We start from the raw sequence: 20,005 nt of genomic DNA on the forward strand, positions 1-20,005 counted from the left end.
TCATTGTGTCCTTTTTAATCACAGTTAATTAGTACATATGTGTACTACTCATTTTGACCTCTCTTTTACTTCTTTCTTCATTTTTTCTTTTTATTACAGTTAGAACATGGCGTTCAAGGGGTTGATAATGACACAATATATGCATGCTACCCATGCAAGTACTGATATGATGCTACTTCAGTTACACATTTGACAAATACATAACTAGCAGCAACTTTAAAGGTTCTTTCAGTTAGATATGCGTATGTGCCTGATAGGACAGGATGCTCCATTTGTTGTATAATGTATAATCATGCCATTCTCTCAGCAGGGGTCGTAAGCACAATACGCTTTTTTTAAATTTATTTCATTTCCAAACACATCGCCAGTATACTGTAAGCATCCAAATACTAAAGCAGAGACATTATTTGATTAAAAAAAAACAACAACAAACATGCCCTGACGTGTCTCCAGGACATGGGGGGCCTCAGGAGGCAGGCTATGCTTCCTCAATCTCCACCCCCTTTCCACAGATACCCAAAAAAACATCCGCTGTACTCACTACATTCTACTGTCATCTGGAACTTGATTGAGAGAAGGAGACTCTTTTTTCCCCCAACCCCTATTTAATTCAACATGGCACAGCAGAAGTCTTCAGGTAATATTCACCCTTTACTGATTACCACAAACCCATCATCCATCATTGGAGAACATTCCTATCATAAGAAAGTCCTATGTAAAACACTATTGTCTAAACATTGACTAATATTTGTTTTTAAAAGTGTTCATTAGATATAGAATATCATGTGTAGATATATATGATATAGATTTCCTTTTCATCTCTGACATTATCTTAAAATATGCTTGATACTACTGTGTTGCCGGGCAAATTCGTAAGACTACTGGTAAACAACAGATGCATCACCCATAGCAAAACATACTTTCTCATCAATACAGTTCATCTTGTTTTGTTTTATTTCTAATCTCATTATTTTCTTTACAATCATACAGGAATCATCAAGGATCCACACAATAAGACGGCTGAATGCACCAACCTCCACAATGTCCCCACAACTTGGGGTGATGCCGACAATGAATCGACCAACGTGCCCGTTTATCGACACGACGACGTAATCCCGTCTGAAGACGTTGGAAGGGCGACAAGATTCACTGCAAACATCATCACCCTCTTCCAAACCTTACTGAAAAAATGCTCGTCGTCACTCTACAAATTTTCGTGTTCATAATGCAATGAAGACGTGTTGTTGGAAGACTGTGCTTATTGAAAAGTGAATGAGGAAATAGTAGTAGTAGTAGTACTTTATTAATCCCACAGCAGGGAAATTCATCTGTTACAGCAGCAAGCAAGATACACAAGTATGTACACAAGTAAAGAATGCATAGTCATAGACAATGTATGCAATGCATAGACATAGTGAATACAAAATGGTTCAGGTGTTGTAGAGCCTGACAGCGGTCGGTATGAAGGACCTGCGGAACCTCTCCTTCTTACACCGTGGGTGTAACAGTCTGCTGCTGAAGGAGCTGCCCAGGGAAACAACAGTGTCATGTAGCGGGTGAGAGGTGTTGTCCATGATGGATGTCAGCTTAGCCAACATCCTTCTCTCCCCCACTTCCTCCACGCAGTCCAAAGGACCGTCCAGGACAGAGCTCGCTCTCCTGATCAGTCTATTGATCCTGCTCCTGTCCCTGTCCGTGCTGCCCCCTCTGCGACCAAAGCACGCTTTCTCCATCAGGTCGTGTATTATTGCTTCAGCAGCTGTCATGTGTAGAACCAGGATACGTTGTTATAAGTACAGAGAGACTTCTTGGTGCTGCCCTGTTATTCAAAGCTTCACAAAGACTAGGTAAAGGGGGCAAAGACTGATGCGTTTCAAAATAAATGAATAAATAGAATATAGCAGTCTAATGGTACAGTGTTTGGAAATAAATAAATAAATAGAATATAGTACATTCTTGTATTTGGGTACTTGCAGTATACTGGTACTACGTTTGGAAATAAATAAATAAATAGAATATAGTACATTCTTGTATTTGGGTACTTGCAGTATACTGGTACTACGTTTGGAAATAAATAAATAAATAGAATATAGTACATTCTTGTATTTGGGTACTTGGAGACGATTGTAATGATCCACAGTTGATAAGTCATGGGGGGTGATAAGATAGTTGTCCCAAGGTTTCCTGTTTTTTACAGCTTCTTGACTCTGTGGTATATCACCTTTATTTGCTTTCATGTATAAAGTCTGTTTTAACGCCAAGGGGTCAAGCTGATAGCTGTGATTTTTCAACAGTAATTGTATCGGCCGGTTGGAGGGAGTGGTCTAGATGCAGGGGGGAGTGGCCTAGATGTATCATTTGTACTTTGCTATTGAAGAAACAAGGTTGGTGGATGGACGGCTGACAGGTAATCATGACATTTAGGAAAATATAATTTTTAACAAAATAGCTGTAGTAGAAAGACTGGTATCTAATGTTGTAACGTTTTGACTGTTTTAGTAGTATTATTTCTATTGTTTCAATGGGAATGTGGTAAAAAAGTGTTTTCAGGGGGGGTCGTTAGGAAAGGAGGGGTATGGGAATGGGGGCTTCCCCCACACGCAACCGGAAGAAAACAGTCACGTGGGAATGATTTTATGATTGTTTGTTTGTTTTATAACTTCCGCATGTCCGCTTGCTGATGCTTTGATCCCTGACACATAGGTGTGAAAACGCTTTGATGTTTTATTGTTTTATTGCCATGTCATAAACATGTCACTTAGGTGTGAAAACGCTTTGATCTTTGTCACATAGGTGTGAAAACGCTTTCATGTTGGGGAGTGGGGGGTGGGGCATGTCATAAACTTTTATGACATAAATCAATCAAGACATGTCGTAAATACCCTTTTGACACAAAGTGGATTCTATACCTCTCTCACACTCCTCCCGTCAGGCAGACGCTACGGGAGTTTGAAGTCCAGGACCACAAGACTGGCAAACAGCTTTTACCCACAGGCCATCAGGCTTCTCAACGAAGCACTCACACACGCCGCACGCAACACACGCACACACTCATACCACTTTATTTATTTATTTATTCATTTTTTTTATTATTTATCTGTATTAATGTCTCTTCTGTTGTTGTTGCTTAATTTATTGGTATTTATGTTTCTTATGTTCTTATTATTTTTCTTGTGTTTTCTTTCTTTTCTTGGGAGAATGAACAGAATAAGAATTTCATTGCATAGTATAACTGCTGTTTTACTATGCACATGACAATAAAACTCTTGAATCTTGAATTTTGAAAGTATGGCCCGGGGGCCATTTGCGGCCCAGCGCTCATTCTAAAAATGTAATTTAATAACTCAAAAAAAAACTAGCAAAAATTTAAAAATCTGCAGTAATTTTACCAGAATGAAGTCAAAATATTAAGAGAAAATGTTAACCTAACATGAAAACAATTTTTAATTCCACGAGAATGTCGTAATATTATGAGGAAAAATAAAATCACTTTAGTAGCATAAGGTTGAAATATTACGCAAAAAAAGATGTTTTTTTTACGTCATAATGTCATGACAAACAAAACTAAAACAACATTTTTGGAAAACCAGGTTGTGGGAAAAGCTATAATCTTACGAGAAAATGACGTCAAATATGAGGGGTGGCTGAAAGTCTATTTGCGTAACATTGATGTCTGTTGTAAGTAGAACATTTGTAGCCTTTTTCTGTGATGCCCAAGTGTCCATGAACACAGCAGCAACTGGGAGGTACATGATGCACTTGAATGCAACCTTCTTAGAAAGGAGCTAGCTGAGCACTGCTAGAAGTTTTGCTAGTATGAGCTTGCTTCCCATGTGGAGTATGAAGTGTCCATCCTTGGTGTGCGTTGTATGACTCAACAAGGTGAGTTTGACGATTATGTTGTGCATTAGGAGTGTTTGCTGTTGATGATTTACGCTGTGTTGGGCGCTAAATGAAAGCCAGTTTGTTAGATGTGTTGTGATTAAGAGGTGCTCGGTTCGGTTAATTTTTGGTACAAAAAAAAAGGCAGAAAAAAACAACTTCAAATGCTTTCACTTGAAAAAAATGCAAGCAGAACTTTTTTTTAAGTCAGTAAAAGCTACACATTTGGGTGATATTTCAAATGAATTAGACTGAGTTTTTTTTTAAAGTAGAAAATTAATAATAAAATTAATTGTTTTATTGAAACAATTTTGTAAATGTAAGTCAACAATTATTTTGACACTGCACACCGCTGTTAGAACGCTGAATATCTCATGTGACACCCAGCCTGCCAGCGAACAAGTCGGGCAAAAACAAACCGGAGATCATCAATGAGTCTGCAGGTGACCATTCAAAGAGGACTTACAAGAAAATGCCTCGCCACAAATTGAGCAACTAAAAGGTTTTTCTCCAGTGTGCGTTCTCATATGTGACACCATATTTACTTTTTTAGCAAAGCTTTTACCACAGTGTGCACAACTAAAAGGTTTCTCCCCTGTGTGCGTTCTCATGTGCGACAGCACGTGTGCCTTTTGAGTGAAGCTTTTTTTACAGTCTGGGCAACTAAAAGGTTTTTCCCCGGTGTGTATTCTCATGTGTGTCAGCATTGTTATCTTGTGAGAGAATTTTGTATCACAAAATGAGCAACTAAAAGGTTTCTCTCCAGTGTGCGTTCTCCTGTGTGTGTTTAACGACGATACCTGGGAAAATGCATCGCCACAAACTGAGCAACTGAAAGGTTTTTCTCCTGTGTGCGTTCTCATATGTGATACCATGTTTACCTTTTTTGCAAAGGTTTTCCCACAGTTTGAACAGCTGAAAGGTTTTTCTCCGGTGTGCGTTCTCATGTGTGCATTTAAAGACGACAGCTGAGAAAATGCATCGCCACAAACTGAGCAACTAAAGGGTTTTTCTCCGGTGTGGGTTCTCATGTGCTTCACCAAAATCCGCTTGTCATTGAACCTTTTGTCACACATTGAACAACTAAATGGTCTTTCCCCTGTGTGCCTTCTCATGTGTGACAGCATTGTCCGCTTGTCAGACAGTCCTTTACCGCAAATTGAGCAACTATAAGGTTTTTCTCCTGTGTGCGTTCTCATGTGTCGAGTGAAATCACCCTTTTTCACAAATATTTTAGCACAAACCGAGCAGGTGAAAAGTTTACCGGTCTTCTTTTTAGAGCATCCAGAGTGTTTGTTGTCAGCGTGAGTCCTCATGTCACCTTCACCGTCTGTATCGCTGCTCGAAGCTTCTCGGGTGTCGTCCCCGTCTTCATCGTCAGAGGAGCGTGACGTGTGCTCACTATCTGATATCTGATCTCCATCAGCTTCTGTTGTCATGTGTTGTGGTGAGCTGCTGCTTGGAGGCTCCGCCCTTCTGTTTTCCTCACTTGGACTGTGATGAAGCTGTGAGGACTCGGGTGGTTTGTCTTCATGGTCTTCAGTCTTCACAGAGACACCAGTCAGCAGCAACTTGGTGAGATCAGCCTCCTCCGGCCCATGAAGACACTTTCCCTCCGGAGTGGTCCAGAGTTCCTCCTCTTCCTCTTTAACGTGGGGGGGCTGTGGATGCTCCCGCTTCAAAGTGGAGATCCCACCTTCCGGCTGACGGGAATGTTCTTCTTGACAATCAATCAGCTGCTGGACGTCTGCAGGACAAGAAGGCATTACAGTGGACTATGATCACTGGTGTAACACGTTCGCATTAAAGTGAGTACGGTGGTGAACGTCTGACTACATACGGGTCAGTGATGTCTCAAAAGCAATGTATCGGTCTGTTTTTCAACGACGGATATCTCGTCCCTTCCCTGCTCTGCACAAAGCTTTTTAGGAAGAAAGAACCAAAAAAGTGTTGCGCAAAAGAAGAATGTAATGAATGAGATGGATCAGAACACACTCATGAACGAAGTGATTGTGACAGGGCTCCAAATTCCACCAACATCTTAAGCCAGGGCATTCGAGAACAGAAGAGAAGAACCAGATTTACTGGATGCAACAAGTTGCAAACTTGATACAATGAAATGGGTTGAATGGCGATATCAACACCATCCATACATGCACTGTATGGAAGACCACCGCACCGCACCGGTCATCATAAGTTTAACAACATGCACATTGAAGCCTGAATTGAGCATTTTCAAGCATAAAAATGGCAAAGTGAAGTAAAATACAAATACATACATGTATAAGGCATTCGGAAGACGTATGAAAAGACGTTGTAATGATACGTATCACTTGGCGTCAGTAAATGTACTGTGAGACACACAAATGCTAGACTTGATCAACAACAGGCTTTTACTGCCTATTTGAACAATCTGAGAACAGGCACAATAAACCCTAAGAAAAACACGGGCTACTGTTGCAGTCGTAGCACACGCCAAGCTAAAACTCAACTCTGAACCCCCGACATTTCCAGCAACACACACGAGTCTTATTTATGTCTTAAATGCCTTATTTAGGCTTATTATGTCTACTGTATTGGATAATAGGAGTGTAAAGGTGACTATAGGGATGTTATTTCATGCCTAGAGGGCTCTAATTGTGTTAGAAAAACTGCACTTTTTAAAAAAACAATTTCCAATCCTCCACAATGCTTATGTGAGACATGAACTCACGTCTTTCTCTTTTCTGTGCGTTCTAAATACAAAAACAGCTAAAAAGATGCATATATGCATATAATGAGATGCACCTATTGCTCCTAGAAAGCCCACTATTAAAACACCTCCAACAAGCTGTGACCATTTAGTAATCGCTACATTCATGATAACTTGTAATACTTTGTAGTATTTTGCCATATTTTGGTCACTTTCAAGCTTTACCCAAACGTCCTTCCTGGGAGCATTGATAACTCACATACAGCATAGAACGGAGTGCTACACCTAGCCTTCACTTGGCCAAACTCAAAAACCAAAACACAGCAGCAGTGGCGCCCCAGCCTAATGAGGTGGGAGAAAAACAAAAAGGAGAAAAAAAGGAACGATAAAAGGAATAAAAGGAATACAAATTATATGTGACATATACGAGTACTGAAGACTATGACATCATGGAAGACAAAGCATGCATGATGTATGTTAAATGTTACAGGCAGCCTTAATGTCTGCATTGCGCTCAACGATTTGACAACGGCTCGAGGAATATCCTTTGATCTTAAAAAGGACGTGACAGTAATTAAGATCAAAGGAAAAGTGCGGAATGTCAGGAAAAGCTGGAACTATTGGAATGTTAGTGTGGAATGTTTTCACGGTGGACTGGTTTGGAATCGCCTGGGAAATGTGCGAATGGTGGAAGTTTGAAAAATGGCCCGTTCATTTTCAACGGGGAAAAAATGTTGTGGAATTTTTGTACTTTCGAAAAATCTTGGAACTTTTGGAAAAAACTGAAACGGTCGCATCGGATTCCCGAACGAGCGGAACGATTTGACGCTTGAATGGCGTCGATGGGTTGAAAAATGAATGACACACACGCAGCAGCAATGTCACTGTTGCCGGGTTAAAATGTGGGTCACGTCATGTAAATGGAGCATTGGTGGCAGCTTTTCGAAGGTTTTTTCAGAGGCTTTCAAAAGGAAAACACGTGTGTTCATGTCTCACATAAGGACTGTGGATGATGGGCAAAAGTTTGCCTTTAAAAAGTGCATTAGACGGTTGTAAAGAGGTTTTCTACACTGTAACTACGAAAATACCCTATTTAGAAATAAGGAATTCTACTTTGTGGAAATTCCCTTCTATATTTATGAACGTCTATGTAAAAACATCGTATTAGAGGTTATCTGGCTGCTCTGCTCACGTGGACTGTGATGAAGCTGTGAGGACTCAGGCGGTTTGTCTTCGTGGTCTTCGGTCTTCACAGAGACACCGGTCGTTGGCAACGTGGTGAGATCAGCCTCCTCCGACCCGAGAAGACACTCTCCCTCCTGAGTGATCCAGAGCTCCTTCTCTTCCTCTTTCACGTGCGGGGGCTGGGGCTCCTTCTGCTTCAAAGCGGAGATCCCCCCCTGCGGCTGACGGGGACGTTCTCCTTGACGACCAATAAGCTGCTGGGCGTCTGCAGGACAGAGAGGATTTTTTGTATTAAAAATTGTGTTTACATTTACAATACCAGTCATACGTTTGCTACAGGCCAATGGTGTACACTGCCTGCCATCTTGGATTCAAAATTGACACTGGTTCGGTTGAACTGGTCCAACTGTGGCAACGAGGTCTACTCTTTATTCTACTTTTTATTCTTTTCCGCAGGTGCGTCATTTCCTCGTAGCACTCCATCTAATCCCCCAACTGTAACAGTGCCCAATTATTCAATAACCACCACACATTTACTGCCAAGACTACTACGGCTCTGCTGACAGAAAACATCATGGAAAAGTAACACACAAAAGAGGCCACTTTTGGTAAAAGCCTGTGGGGTTTGTGTGTCTCACCCAACATGACAGTAACATTGCTGACACCTAGTGACCAGTGTGGAATACTACACATCATTCACAGCGTCTTTGAATGCCTTACATACAGTACAGTATGTATTTTAGCTCAGTTAGTGCTTGAAAATTCTCAACTGGGCAAAAAATACATACTATTTGCTTAAATGTGCCTTTTTTTTTTTTACTCATAACAGGCCGTGTTGTACCACCAAAAAGCATGATTTAATAACTAGTATATATATTTGTGAAAAAACTTGACAGAGTGAAGCCGCGCGGTGACAAGGGACGACTGCAGTAGCAAATATTGGCGGCCCGTGTGAACTTAACACGTAACTTGCAAATGAACACTGAAGCATGGGAGTCCCATGGAGTGAAAGCACCGCTGATGGATGAACTGCTCGTACATGAATGTATTCATGCAGAGTGATTTGGTGTAAGAACGCAGGCAGACGGGCGCGTTTTTTGTGTAACTCGTTCATGTGGCGTCATTGACTCTTTCCATTAAACATAGAAAGTGTGTTAAAGGATGAAATACAACATGTAAACATACCTTGAGCGTGTAGCACAATGTAAGCCGTGCAAAGCTCCGGTTGTTGCTGTCGCTCCTTCTCCTCTCTTGTTCGACAAACTTCCTCCTCGCCCGACGCCATCCTTCTTTCTAACAGCCAAGAAATGTCGTCAACAGTCGTAATATGTCGTCTTTTTTATCAACTACTTAAAGCATCTGAATGTTGTCCCACTAGATTACTTTGTCGTCTTCGCCATTTGCCTCGTGTAGTCTGTCAGCTGCGTTAACTTCCGCATTTACTTCTTCTTTGGCTTTCATTGGCAATTGGTAAACTAGCTATTAGGTGCATTACCGCCGCCTATTGAACGGGTGTGGAACACTGATCTGTATTATATATCTGGATAGCTCATTGGCGATGACTTGTGAAGCCACACGGCCGCCATATTGCCACTCGCAAGAAACACTTCTCGACAAGCTTTTGCATTCGTGGTCAACTTCTTTTATTAATTCGGATTGGACACAAATTTTGCCTTAAGATGCCTGCATGTGCAGCTATTAATTGCACAAATCGCCAGTTCAAAGGCTGTGGACGAACATTTCACCTGTAAGTATGATTGAAATGTAGATTTATGATTGATAGTTTAAGGGTTTTGCACTGTCGATCTCTCAGATATTTTCGATCGTGTAAAATTCCTCTGATTAAATGTATGTTCAGAATTGATACGTTTATATAGCTCTATAATAGCTAAGAGGAAATGTACGTACTTTTTTGTTATATCATGATATATGTATTTCTTTAAGGGACGAAGGTTGCGTTACTTGAAGGAATGGGAGAATCTCCCCGCTTTTTAATGTAAAATATAGATGTTCTGTTAGCCTCTTCATCTGCTTTGTACACTATGTACGCTGTGCCAATGTAGTCGAGATGTGAGTAGTAAGATGGCGTCTCTTTGGCTTCAGCGGCTCCAGATATATTATACAGATCAGTGGTGTGGAACGGGTGATTTTGCAGAAAATACATAATGTGATGTAATATAATATGACACATAGAGTATGTACACACACATACATATATATGTGTGTATATATATATATATATATATATATATATATATATATATATATATATATATATATATGTATACATATATATGTAAATACTGTGGTGTGAAAAACTGCTTTCCCACTTCCTGATTTCTTTTTTTTTGTCACACTTAAATGTTTCAGATCATCAAACAAATTTAAACGCAACACAACTGAACACAAAATGCAGTTTTTTTAATTCAGCTTTTCATTATTACGGGAGGAAAAAAAAACCAAACATAAAACATAACTTAAGTGAGATGAATTGAGATGTATCAGTGTGGAAAAGGTTATAAAGCCATTTCTAAAGCTTTGGGACTCCAGCAAACCAAACCAAAGTGAAAGCCATTATCCACAAATGGCCAAAACATGGAACAGTGGTGAACCTTCCCAGGAGTGGCCGGCCAACCAAAATGACCCCAAGAGGGCAGCCACCACTCATCCCAAAGGTCACAATAGAGGCCACAACAGCATCCAAAGAACTGCAGGCCTCACTTGCCTCAGTTAAGGTCAGTGTTCATGACTCCAACATAAGAGAGACACTGGGCAAAAACAGCCTGCATGGCTGAGTTCCACGACCAAAACCACTGCTGAACAAAAACAACATTAAGGCTCGTCTCAATTTTGCCAGAAAACATCTCGATGATCCCCAAGACCTTTGGGAAAATACTCAAAAGTTGAACAGTAAAATATGGTGGCGGTAGTGTGATGGTCTTCAGGTCCTTATTAACTTTAGGGGGCGACCGCTTTTTCACACAGGGCCATGCAGCATTGGATGTTTCATTGAAAAAGGTGTTGAGCTTTGTTGTCATTAATATTTCCATTTCTTTGATGATCTGAAACATTCAAACATGCAAAAGATAAAGAAATCAGGGAGAAGGCAAACCCTTTTTCACACCACTGTACATATATACAGTATATATACTATATATACACACACGTGTATGTGAATGTATATATGTGTGTTAATTGTTTAATCGTGATTAATCACCATTTGCAACTGTCTAAAATATGCCTGTTTTCACTGGATTTGATGAATTATGAGCACTCCTCCACTTTCAGTTCTTCTTTATCGTTCCCATAGCGGGGTTCCTATGGATTTGACATTTCCAAATATCCTACTATTTCCAGACGTAGTAAATAAATGTGTGTGATGTGAATCATTTGTTTTCATTATATAGGTCTTCCCAATCTCCAGACTGTTAGTGTGCTTACCATGATTTTTTTCTTTTAATATTTTTACCTCATGCTTGTAAGATTGCTGCTAATTGTAAAGGTTTTGCTGTCTATTTAAAAAAAATTTCCAGACGTGTCACCTTTCTTCTTAAATAATCTTGGTATGTTTTCTTTTGGTAATACAATGACTTTGACCAATCAATGACCGGACATTGAGCTGCTGATGGTGAAATGCAAACGTTTTTATTTGCCTCGTGAGTTCAGCACTGTGTTTTTAACAGCTGCTCTACATTCCACCACGAGCTAACACCGCCAACGAACTGGGCCTCCTGCATGACATCATTGATAACAAAGAGACCAAACACCCGGATGCTGTATTCATTATATCAGGCGATTTCAACCACTGCAACCTCAGGACTGTTCTCCCCAAATATTACCAGGCCCAGACAACATCTCAGGCCGTGCACTTCGGGTTTGCTCATCAGAGCTAGCTGATGTGCTTGCTGACATATTTAACCTGTCGCTTGCACAAGCATCTGTACCGACCTGCTTTAAGTCCACCACCATAGTGCCCATACCCAAGAAGAGCAACGTGACCTGCTTGAATGACTATCGCCCTATAGCACTCACTCCTATTGTTATGAAGTGTTTTGAAAGAATAGTCATGACCCACATCAAAAAGAGCATCCCGGCAACTGTGGACCCTCTACAGTTTGCATACCGCCAGAACCGGTCCACTGACGATGCAGTCAACACTGCCATCCACACAGCCCCTTTCTCACCTACAGGGCCAGGACACATACGTCAGAATGCTATTTATAGACTATAGCTCTGCTTTTAATACAGTCAGCCCCCACAAACTCACAAATAAGCTCCTCACACTTGGCCTGTCACCCTCCCTCTGTAACTGGGTGTTTAACTTTCTAACATGCAGGCCCCAGTCAGTCAGAGTCCAAAATCGCACATCCAGCTCAAGAATTGTGAGCACTGGGACCCCACAGGGGTGTGTGCTGAGTCCGCTGCTCTACACGCTCTTCACCTACGATTGTGTGGCCTCCCAGAACAACACCAGCATCATTAAATTTGCGGACGACACTACAGTCATCGGACTGATCACTGGTGGTGTTGAAACATCATACAGAAGAGAGGTGGCGGACCTCATAGGTTGGTGTCGTGATAACAATCTTCTCAATACAGATAAGACTAAAGAGATGATCATCGACCCAAGAACAAGGGAAAAGGAGCCGCATAGACCCCTGTTTATTGATGAGACTGAGGTGGAGAGGGTGAAAACCTTCACGTTCCTTGGCACATACATCAGCGAGGACCTCACCTGGTCTCACAACACCCAACAAATCATCAAGAAGTCCCAAAGGAGACTGTACTTCCTGAGAAGACTGAGGAAATTTGGCATGTCAACCAAAATCCTGTGCTGCTTCTACAGCTGCACTATGGAAAGTGTCCTTACCGCCTCCATCACTGTTTGGTACGGTAACTGTACAACACGTGATAGGAAGGCACTCCAGCGGGTGATCAAGACCTCACAGCACATTGTTGGGGCAGCCCTCCCCTCACTGCAAGACATTTATAAAACTAGAGTCCTACGAAGAACACACAACCTCATCAAGGACAGCACACATCCACAACACTCATTATTCACACTCCTACCGTCAGGCAGACGCTACAGGAGTTTGAAGTCCAGGACCACAAGGCTGGCAAACAGCTTTTACCCACAGGCCATCAGGCTCCTCAACGAAGCACTCACACACGCCACACGCAACACACGCACACTCATAGCACTTTATTTATTTATTCATTCATTGGTATTCATGTCTCTTCTGTTGTTGTTGCTTAATTTATTGGTATTAATGTTTCTTATGTTCTTATTCATTTTGTTGTGTTTTCTTTCTTTTTGGGAGAATGAACAGAACAAGAATTTCATTGCATAGCAGAACTACCTGTTATACTCTGCATATGACAATAAAACTCTTGAACTTTACTCCTGTAACATGATAACTTTGTCCAAAAGCTAATTTTCCACAAATGACAACATTTACAGAAAACGGATGGATATTTGGTTTTGTTTGTTTCTCATATTATCACAACTTAAAAAAAAAGGTATTTTTTAAAAAAAAACATATCCTGCTAAAATGACATTTTATATGTTTGTTCTTGTAAAACTGCGACTCAAAATTCCAATTTCTGCTGTTATTTTGTTTATTACATTTTTTGAGAAGGACTTCAACCTTTTGTTGAACATTTTCTCCTCCTAAAAATGACTTTATTGCCATCATATTTGATTTTTATTTTAACATCTGCAACCCGGAACTTTTTCTTTCCTTTCTTTTTCAATATATTACGACTTCATGTTTTCTTTCTTTCCACTCTATGCTAACAAGATTACATTATTTTTCCTCAATAACTTTTTCCTTGCTCGATTAAAACTATTTTTCACTTCATATTTTGATGTCATTCTCGTAAAATGACTGCTGATTTTCCCACTTTTGCTGTTGTTTTTTACTTTTTCAATAATATTTTATAGAATGTGCCGCGGGCCGCAAACGGCTCCCTGACTGCAGTTTGGACACCCCTGCTTTAGATGAATGAAATGTAGAGAGAAGCACCGGGTATCGCGAGACCAGCAATCGGCCGCGTGTCTCTTAAACTGGGGATGCTGGCGAAACAAATATCGCGCACGCTCCGTCGGTCACCACGGCTGGAGAGGAGGATGGCTGTAACCGAAAGATTTTCAACGCATCAGCAGAAATCCTACAAGAAAAACAGAAACCCATGTATCAAATCATTTACCACAAAGAGATGAACATCACTACTGATTATAGATAAAAACTTCTATCTGCAATTAATTATGAGTTAACTATTGACAAAATGCGATAAAGCGCGATTGGACCGACTGCTCTCACATGCTCCTCCATTTTCAAGTCTCCTCTCCGCTACTCACCTTGCCCTCCCAACTGCAATGCAAAAACAGGCCCAAACACAACGACGGCCAATCAATGTCCACTTCAGGGTGTGACCGAGCGTTGTTTTCCACCCCCAACATCTCGGGTAAAGGGGCCTAATGCATAAAAACTGATTTTCATAAAAAGGCTACTTGCAGGCAGAAACTGTTGAGAGGTTAAAAATTAGCTTAATGCAATTTTTAAAAATAATGCACTAAATATGAGTAAATAATGAATGACAATTAATGCACTCATTTGGCCAACCCTACTATATATATATGGGTCAGATAACATACAGAGTGCAAAGCGGTCTGCAGATGTCTCGCCAAGAGTGGCCTTCCAATTCAAACTCTTATACGGCTTCACATACAAATGGTGGACATCAGGAACCACCGCAAAAGAAGCCAACTTGTGAAAAAAGTTACATAAAAAGGGAGATGCGCTCTTTGACAATGAAATGCAAATGCTCGGCTCCAGGGCCCCCAGCTACAGGACAGGATCTGAGGAAAAAGCCTGAACAGGTAATTAATTGCTTGTCACATTCATGGCACTCAATCCCCTGCTTGGACTCGAGTGCATTTTAATGGCACTACAAACCATTTGGAAATGCAAGACTCACAGCACACATACAGTATGACATTGTAAATAACATGTGATCTGAGCTCACAACTTAACTGGATATTCAACGCATCAGCCATCATTAACATAGGATGTAACTGGCCCAAACTACGCACGTCAGAAGGGGGGCTGGTACTTTTATATAGAATTATAACAGAAATGGATTGGCCACAGCAGACGTGGTAGACAGTTTGGGTCCATTGAGGTGTCAGTCAGATGTTGACAGTGAGAAGTCTTCAACTAGCGTGATGTGGCTAATGTAAACACGCTGACCCTCTTTACGATCAACAATATGTGGAAAATATGTGCATCTGACGAAAATGATGAAAGTGCGCAGCTGCGGTCAGTGTGTCTTTATGGAAGTCAGGCTCGGTGAGGACCAACTGTTTGCATTCACTAGACCACTGCCAACACAGCGGGACTTTAACGTACATTTCCAAGCTAAGTAGTATTCATGTTTTTATTTCCAACTAGTCTGACATTAGTTACAATTGTCATCAAATAAATTAAGTTCCGTATTTGTATTTTACGCCCGTTATAAATGTATGCTGGGATGGTGCATATCAGTCCGTAGAAGACTGCTCACCACGATTCACAGAGGACATCCTGTGTGTTCTCATGTGTCGACACAAAGAGGAACTCAGAGCAAACGTATGGCCACACTCTGAGCAGCTAACGGGTTTGTCTGCTGCGTGTGTCCTCATATGGGACACCAGGTTTTCTTTTTTGGCAAACATGTGACCGCAGTCTGAGCAACTAAAGTAGGTTCCTCCCGAGTGTGTCCTCATGTGCCTCGCCACTGATGACTGACTAGAGAATTTTCTATCGCAACATGAGCAACTAAAAGGTTTCTCTCCTGTGTGCGTTCTCATGTGTGACCGCAAGTTTGCCTTCTGAGTGAAGCGCTTATTGCAACTTGAGCAACTAAAAGGTTTTTCTCCTGTGTGGGTTCTCATATGCAACTTTAAAGTTGAGACCTGAGACAATGCCTTGCCACAAACTGTGCAACTAAAAGGTCTTCCTCCAGTGTGTGTCCTCATATGTGATATCAGATTTACTCTTTTGGTGAACATGTGACCGCAGTCTGAGCAAGTAAAGTAGGTTCCTCCCGAGTGTGTCCTCATGTGTCTCCGCATTGATGCCTGGTGAGAGAATTTTCTATCGCAACGTGAGCAACTAAAAGGTTTCTCTCCCGAGTGCGTTCTCATGTGTGACTGCAAGCTTGCCTTCTGAGTGAAGCGTTTATCGCAACATGAGCAACTAAACGGTTTTTCTCCTGTGTGGGTTCTCATGTGCAACTTCAAAGTTGAGACCTGAGAAAATGCTTTGCCACAAACTGTGCAACTGAATGGTCTTTCTCCTGTGTGCGTTCTCCTGTGCGTTACCATATTATCTTTTAAAGTGAAGCTTTTAGCACAGTCGGGGCAACTAAAAGGTTTTTCTCCTGTGTGCGTTCTCATGTGTGAGACCATATATTCTTTTTTAGTGAAGCTTTTATCACAGTCTGGGCAATTAAAATGTTTTTCTCCTCTGTGCACTCTCATGTGTCTATTTAACGACGATGGACCAGCAAACGCATCACCACAAACAGCACAAGCAAAACTTTTTTTTCCTGGGTGGTTCCTCACGTGATGTACCAATGCTACTGCTCTGGTGAAACGCTTGCCACAGTATGAGCAGCTAAAAGGTTGTTCTCCTGTATGCGTTCTCATGTGTGAAAGCATATTTGACTTCTGAGAAAATCCTTGACCACACACTGAGCAACTAAAGGGTCTTTCTCCTGTGTGTGTTCTCATGTGTTGCGTTAAATGGCTCTTATAAGAAAAGCTTTTACCACAAACTGAACAGGTGGAATCTTTTTGAGAGCATTCAGAGTGTTTGTTGTCAGTGTGAGTCCTCATATCACCTTCCCAGTCTGTATCGCTGCTCAAAGGTTCTTGGGTGTCGACCCCATCTTCATCCTCAGGAGAGTGTGACGTTGTGTCATCACTATCTGATAGTGGAGCTAAGAGGTTGTCTGCTTGTGATCCTCCACAGTGGTCTCCATCAGCTTCTGTTGTCATGTGTTGTGGTGAGCTGCCGTTTGGAGGCTCCGCCCCTCTGTTCTCCTCACTTGGACTGTGATGAAGCTGTGAGCACTCGGGTGGTTTGTCTTCATGGTCTCCAGTCTTCACAGAGACACCAGTCAGTGGCAACTTGGTGAGATCAGCCTCCTCCAAGCCTAAAAGAGGCTCTCCCTCCTGAGTGGTCCAGAGTTCCTCCTCTTCACTTTTAACGTGAAGGGACTGTGGATCTTCCTGCTTTACAGTGGAGCACTCCCTCTGTGGCTGTGGGGGATGTTCTTCTCGATGACCAATTGGCTGCTGGACTTCTGAAGGACACAACCAATGTGAGGACTCAGGTGGTTTGTCTTCATGCTCTTCAGAGTTCCCAGAGACACCAGTCAGTGGCAACTTGGTGATCTCAGCCTCCTCCTTCCTTAGAAGACGCTCTCCCTCCTGAGTGATCCAGAGTTCCTCCTCTTCTTCTTTCACGTTGGGGGGCTGTGGCTCCTCCTCTTCCACTTTAACGTGGGGGGGCTGTGGATCCTCCTGCCTCAAAGTGGAGATCCCCCCCTGTGGCTGACGGGGACGTTCTTCTTGATGACCAATCAGCTGATGGACGTCTGCAGGACAAGGATGAATGAATGAAATATGATCATTGGTTTAACACGTTTGTATTCAAGTTAGCTAAGCTAACTAGCTCAAGTCAACTAGCAACAGACACGGGAGCAGAAGTACAACCTCTTGGAGAATGTCTAACTTTATATGGATCACTCATGTTGTCTCAAAAGAAATCTATTGATCATTTGTCTACAAAGAATGTTGAGTCACGTCTTGGTAACCGGAAAGGATGTTCCAGGAAACAGCTCTGCTCTCCCTACTGGAGTTTTGAACTATTTGGAGGCTTTCCTGACCGCACACCATAATCCCAAGAACAGGATAGCTGGCTGACACTGTGGTGAGGAACAGAGTCGTTGAAATAAACCACTTACAAGTGCCGTCACCGCTACAAAAGCCGAGCTGACGTTTGCTAACTGCTGAAATTCAAAGCAGTTGCCGAACAAATGTCACACTAATGAACAATGTGATTGTGACGGGGCTCCGCATTACACTCAGGTCTTATGCCACGGCGGTTGAGAACAGAAGAGAAGAACTTGATGGTTCCTCAACGGAGCAACATGTTGCCAACATTCTATGATGAAATGGCGTGGAGGTCGGTATCAACAGGAGCGATACTGTATGGAGGAAACACCACCACAGCCACGATATCACTGTTAAGTGCAAAACCGCACTGCTAAAACACGGAAAGAAGCTAAAAGACACAAACGTCACAAACTTTGGTAATAAAGGAAATTAACACAACAAGAGTGGGCTCTTTTTAGCGAGCCCCTCCAAAAGACCAGAAATTTCCGTCACTAAAATAACCGGAAGTGAAGCGCCTTCCCCACGGGTCACGTGGTTGCGACCCACTTCTTTTCGGCAACGCATCCATTTTATTCTTTTGCAAACAGACGAGGTTTGTTCATCGTGTTTACATTGACTGCTTGGGCACTTATACTCTTGGTGCATTCAGACGCTGGTGTGAGGAAATGACGAATCTGCAGACGTGAACAAAAGGAGAAGTTGACCTACTGTAGCTGCCACAGACAGACCGAAACAACAGTAGGACCGTCTGGGACGGGAGTCACCAAGAAAAAGTCAAAACTCGTTCATTTAGTCTCATTGACTGTTTATATGAAACATAGAAGGTGTGTTGAAGGATGAAATACAACATGTAAACATACCTTGAGCGTGGAGCACAATGCAAGCCGTGCAAAGCTCCGGTTGTTGCTGTCGCTCCTTCTCCTCTCTTGTTCGACAAACTTCCTCCTCGCCCGACGCCATCCTTCTTTCTAACAGCCCAGAAATGTCGTCAACAGTCGCAATATGTCGTCTTCTTTATGGACTATTTCAAGCGTTTTCATGTTGTTACTTTGTCGCCTTCGCCATTTGCCTCCTGTCTGTGGTCTGTCTGCTGTGTTAACTTCCGCCTTTTGCTCTTCTTCATTATTTTTATAGACGGTTGCTAAACTTCAATTGGGTGCACTACCGCCCCCCGTTGGACTGGAGATTATAAAAAAGAGCCATTTTGCTTCCTCCTCCGGTAAAAAAAAAAAAAAAAGTTTTGAAATTACACGTATGTATGTAGAATAATAAAAACGGGTAAATTAAAATAAAATAAGGAGAATAAAAACAGGACTAATTCAACAAAAATAAAAATATAAAAATTCACTCTAAGTCATAATAAATACAAGGACTATTACAGTATGTACTGTACTATTACTACAGTACTATTACAGTATGTACTGTACTATTACTACAGTACTATTACAGTATGTACTGTACTATTACTACAGTACTATTACAGTATGTACTGTATGTTTACTGAGACGCAGAGAAGGCAGCTTTGAACAATTCTTTTCTTGGCGATAGAGAGATGGGGAGGGGGCTACGATAACTATCAGGGAGGTCTCCGTGTGTGGCGTCTCCTAGAAGACACAGCCATGGATTGGATGGGACCCCACGGCTCGAGACGGTTGATAGGTTGTCAGTTACTGGTCACCGGAAGGAGTGCAGCGGTGTGCACACCCACGTGGCACGCAAATATTTACCTGTGCAACCCAAACAGGTGTCTGGTTTCGGCTTTGTGGGAGATGAAACCTGCGAGTTTTATGTCTTGTTAGTTGGAGCTTTGTGTTTATTGACACACTGCAAAAACTACATTTCAAGAAAGTCCAAAGGTCCCTTTTTAAGCAAACAATTCTTATTTTTTTTCCGAAAAAGAATAGCAATTTTCACTTGAGAAAAATCATCTTATATTAAGAAAGCATAGCTAGCCATTTCTTTTTTTTTGCCAGAAATTAGGTTTACCTTATTAGGTTAAACCTTATTTTGATTATTATTCGACAGCAAATTAAGAATAAAACTGGTTTCTAAACCTTCTAAATTTAAGAACGAACTCACACAACGGAAATAAATGTAAACATTTGCTGATTTCGGAGCAATGTGAAGGATGTGCAGCAAAGTTCAGAGAGCGTACCAAGATTTATTCCATTAAATCCAGTCATGAAATTTGTGTAAACGCGTAAAATTATTCAACTTGATTCAAGAAAATACGACTCTTTTTATCTAGTTCATAAATGTAAAAACTAGTGAGCTTACATGCAAATCATGCCAAAAAAGAA

The 20,005-nt window shown here is 41.6% G+C and overlaps 2 protein-coding genes across 5 annotated transcripts in view; both read right to left on the reverse strand.

Moving 5' to 3' along the window:
- Positions 1–1,335: 1,335 nt before the first annotated feature.
- On the reverse strand, positions 1,336–9,223 carry LOC129179220 (gastrula zinc finger protein XlCGF57.1-like). Of its 3 annotated transcripts, none has more exons than XM_054772177.1 (4): positions 8,945–9,223; positions 7,767–8,024; positions 5,147–5,629; positions 1,336–1,759 (listed from the first exon to the last, which is right to left on the reverse strand). In XM_054772177.1, the coding sequence occupies exons 1-4, from the start codon at positions 9,042–9,044 to the stop codon at positions 1,431–1,433; spliced, it is 1,170 nt and encodes a 389-aa protein (XP_054628152.1). In that variant the 5' UTR covers positions 9,045–9,223; the 3' UTR covers positions 1,336–1,430. The 3 variants fall into 3 exon arrangements, with proteins under 3 accessions (XP_054628152.1, XP_054628151.1, XP_054628150.1); XM_054772176.1 differs by having other exon boundaries at positions 1,613–5,629; positions 8,945–9,052; positions 9,143–9,191; XM_054772175.1 differs by having other exon boundaries at positions 1,613–5,629.
- Positions 9,224–14,341: 5,118 nt separating this feature from the next.
- The window catches only part of LOC129179199 (oocyte zinc finger protein XlCOF6-like), a 40,939-nt gene continuing 35,275 nt past the window's right edge, over positions 14,342–20,005 (reverse strand). The window contains exons 1-2 of one of the 2 annotated variants that reach the window (XM_054772110.1): positions 18,566–18,800; positions 14,342–17,404 (exon numbers count right to left, since the gene is read on the reverse strand). In XM_054772110.1, the coding sequence (XP_054628085.1) occupies positions 15,303–17,404; positions 18,566–18,665 (2,202 nt within the window). In that variant the 5' untranslated portion in view covers positions 18,666–18,800 and the 3' untranslated portion in view covers positions 14,342–15,302. Of the gene's footprint in view, positions 17,405–18,565; positions 18,801–20,005 lie in introns of those variants that run through there. The other variant, XM_054772111.1, reaches the window with a different exon arrangement.

Source organism: Dunckerocampus dactyliophorus, chromosome 4, assembly GCF_027744805.1.
Source record: "Dunckerocampus dactyliophorus isolate RoL2022-P2 chromosome 4, RoL_Ddac_1.1, whole genome shotgun sequence".
Taxonomy (NCBI): domain Eukaryota; kingdom Metazoa; phylum Chordata; class Actinopteri; order Syngnathiformes; family Syngnathidae; genus Dunckerocampus; species Dunckerocampus dactyliophorus.